At 34.6% G+C, this 3,594-nt stretch overlaps 1 protein-coding gene across 1 annotated transcript; it reads left to right on the top strand.

The window, feature by feature from the left end:
* LOC114187111 (pyridoxal phosphate homeostasis protein) lies at nucleotides 1-3,594 on the top strand. Its single transcript, XM_028075244.1, has 7 exons — nucleotides 1-315; nucleotides 449-515; nucleotides 1,250-1,296; nucleotides 1,579-1,666; nucleotides 2,214-2,347; nucleotides 2,593-2,691; nucleotides 3,168-3,594. The coding sequence occupies exons 1-7, from the start codon at nucleotides 91-93 to the stop codon at nucleotides 3,243-3,245; spliced, it is 738 nt and encodes a 245-aa protein (XP_027931045.1). The 5' UTR covers nucleotides 1-90; the 3' UTR covers nucleotides 3,246-3,594.

The raw sequence follows: 3,594 nt of genomic DNA, 5'->3' as shown, positions 1-3,594 counted from the left end.
TTTGTTTTTGTGTTCAGTGTTGATCCACCTCAACAGAAGGGACATTAAACAACACAGACAACGAGCCACTTGTTTCCAGTTACCGATTCAATGACTTCTCCGTTGGTGGCGGAGGGCGTCGCCGTGGCGGCGTTGCGGTCGGTGATGCTCCGGGTGCAGCAGGCGGCTGAGCGGTCCAGCTCTAAACCGGACCGGGTCCGGGTCGTGGCGGTTTCCAAAACGAAACCCATCACTCTGATTCGACAACTCTACGACGCGGGTCACCGATGCTTCGGCGAAAACTACGTCCAAGAAATCGTTGAAAAAGCTCCTCAGGTGTTGGAATGATTCCTTCTTTTTTCAATTTTTAATTGATATTTAGGATTAAAATTATAAATGCTGCATTGTTTTGTTCCTTTGTGTTGTGAATAGAAAATTCTAATGATTTGGTTTGGGGGCATGCCTGCAGCTTCCACAAGACATTGAGTGGCATTTCATTGGGCACTTGCAGAGCAACAAAGTCAAAACACTTTTAGGTAATCTTTTTTTAAAATTTTTTTCTGAATTTACTTTAGTTTTATTGATGTAGAATGAATTTCCTTCTTTGCTTTCACTAGGGTTGTAGGATTTGGATAGAAAGTGAGGCCTTTGATTGCTTTTGATTTCAATGTTTGTCATTATATCAAAGCTTCTAATTTTTCGTATGTGGAGGACTACCTTGTTTTTCAGAAGCACCATATTAACAAACCATCTCCGTTGGGAGTATTTTACTAGGAGAGTTTAATTTGAACCATGTGTATGTAATGCTATGGACTCAAATATATAAGATAAAAAGCATTGCCATGAGTAGTGAATTTAAATGTAAGGAAATCTAATTAATTTCTTCTTTTTTTTATCTATTTAATGATTTTCAATTTAGTCCATACAATTGATTTTAATTTTAGTTCCGAATACTATTTTTGGTTCCATTACATGATGATTATAATCCTTATATGCCATATTAACACACCATACCAATCTAATGTTGTTGCAACAGCAACAAATGGTAGAGATGAAATAGGGATTAAATTTCAATGTAAAGGTGATTGAGTGGTAATGCCAGTTTAATTTTGCTATCTAAGCTGGGTACATAGTTTTTCTACATCTTTTTGGTTGGCTGTGATTGTTGAAAATGTTGCTATAATTGCATTATCTTGTTATAGCTTGTTCGTCTGTTCCTTTCTTCAGCACCTTATATTAGCTGAATGTTAACCTTGCATACTTTATGTAGGTGGTGTTCCAAATCTGGCCATGTTTGAGAGTGTGGACAATCAGAAGGTAGAGATGTAAAATCATTGCTACTTGTAGTTGTTGGAGATATGAATTTTATTTTATGCACTAATAAAATTTGAATGAATCTAGATAAAAGTTGTCTTTATGGTGTGCTCAATTATTAATTACTTTTCGCATTGCTGTTGCTGTGGACAAGGTCTATTATGCTATACCAAGCAAATAGCTAGTTAAAATTTCAAAATGTGGTGTTGGTACAGCTAATTTTCTAATTCATACTATTAGCTATTTGACTAACCTTAAAGTGTTCTTGTACCTCTTGAACTGTAGATAGCAAATAATCTTGATCGTATGGTATCAACCCTTGGAAGAGATCCTCTGAAGGTTTTGGTCCAAGTAAATACCAGTGGAGAAGAATGTAAGTTTGACTTAATCTAACTCTTTGTTACACTTTTTGGATCTGTTGAGGTTTCCCCTCTACCTTTGGATGTGAGGAAAATTCTTACTTGAGGTATTTGCAAATCCTTCATGTGTAGATTGTAACTTGTATATTCGTATTACTGACATGTCTTCCCATAATGAGACTTCTTGATTTATTATTCATTTTATTTCTTTAATAACGTTACCCATGGAATTCTACAAATTGAAAGAATATAAGTAATTCAAATATTTCCCCTTATCCCAGTTTTTTTTTTTTTTGCTACATTCAACTTTTATTTATTCATTTCAGATAATGACATAGTAATGCTACTTAATCAGTCACTCATAAGGTAGTTTGATATCTGTTGAATTGGAGAATTTTAGCTATTCCATCATTGTTTGTTAACCCAACGTATCAAATTCTTTGATTATGTATTGACATTGTTTCAAATACTTTGGAGTGCACTGTTTGTCGTAACACAATGATCTTATTTCTTACACATTTTAAATGAGTAATGTTTGTATGGATTCTTATGTTTTTGCAGCCAAATCTGGTATTGATCCTTCTAATTGTGTTGAGCTTGCAAAACACGTGAAATTGAGCTGCCCAAACCTAGAGTTCTCTGGCTTAATGACAATAGGAATGGCAGACTATACCTCAACCCCAAAGAACTTTCAGGTGACAGATTCTATTCTTATATTCTGAAGCATGTGTGGAGCACTCCTTGAAATGATCCATTTCTTGTTTGTCATAACTTGTCCATTTAAGAATTGTATTTCGTTTATTGTCTTAATGTTGTTTTGTTGAAATTTGATCTGCATTTTTACCATCATTTTGTTGCTTTTGTAGTAATGTTTTATGTGCCTTTTGTTCCAACTCCCTCTTGTCTATTTACTAAGGTTCTCTCTTTTGTGAAAAATCAGACCCTGTCAAATTGCAGAACTGAAGTATGCAAGGCACTTGAAATACCCGAGGAGCAATGTGAACTTTCAATGGGCATGTCTGGTGATTTTGAATTAGCGGTATGGAGTATTGTCCTAAAGTTAATTAGCAATTATAATTTTCTTGATGGGCATGCCTTGTTTGATACTTGCCGTGATGATGACAGTGTACGAAGAATGCTAACAACGCACTTTCTAAAACATTTTTCATTATTGATTGGAAATTCCGAAAGGTCCCACTAAATCATAAATGAAGTTCATAAAATAAAGGGGAGATCTACATTCTTACGTGAATTTTACCCAATAATTAAGTCTTGAAAGAGTGTGTTGGCATTTTTCGTAGTTTTATAGATATGGTTGATGATGACACTACCACATTTCTCTATAATTAGTATGGGATGTAGTTTTTGAAGCATTTTGAAGATACTACTAGTTGATAGATACGTTACTAAAGTCTTTGTTTGAACTACTTAAAGATTTCTCAGCTAACTAATTTCTTTTACTCTTAATCAACTGTATACATGCAACTGTTGATAAATATATTTTTGCCTTTCCAGATTGAAATGGGTAGTACTAATGTGAGAATTGGATCCACAATATTTGGACCAAGGGAGTATCCAAAGAAACAAGAATAGGTAGAAGCTGTAATCTCTCTCTCCCTCTCTCTCTCTCTTCTCTCTCTCATTCTATATATACAAACTGTGTATTACCACACAGATGTTCTGAAAAGTGTATTGTATTTATTTACCTTTGTAATTGATGCGATGGAATTGGTAATAAGAAAAATCCATAGTTGGTTTACATACCATAAAAACAATCTTCATGCAAAGTCTCCCATTTTTTTGTTTTTTTACAGATTCCTTGTTTATTCTAATTAGAGAATGTGTGTACGGGAGAGCCGTGTGTATGCCTGTGTGAAAATGAGAGTGACAAACACTATTGTAAGGTTGCAGCATACTATAATCATGTTGATGTTCCGCTATC

This window comes from Vigna unguiculata, chromosome 6 (assembly GCF_004118075.2).
Source record: "Vigna unguiculata cultivar IT97K-499-35 chromosome 6, ASM411807v1, whole genome shotgun sequence".
Lineage (NCBI taxonomy): Eukaryota > Viridiplantae > Streptophyta > Magnoliopsida > Fabales > Fabaceae > Vigna > Vigna unguiculata.
This window is presented reverse-complemented; position numbering and strand designations above follow the sequence as displayed.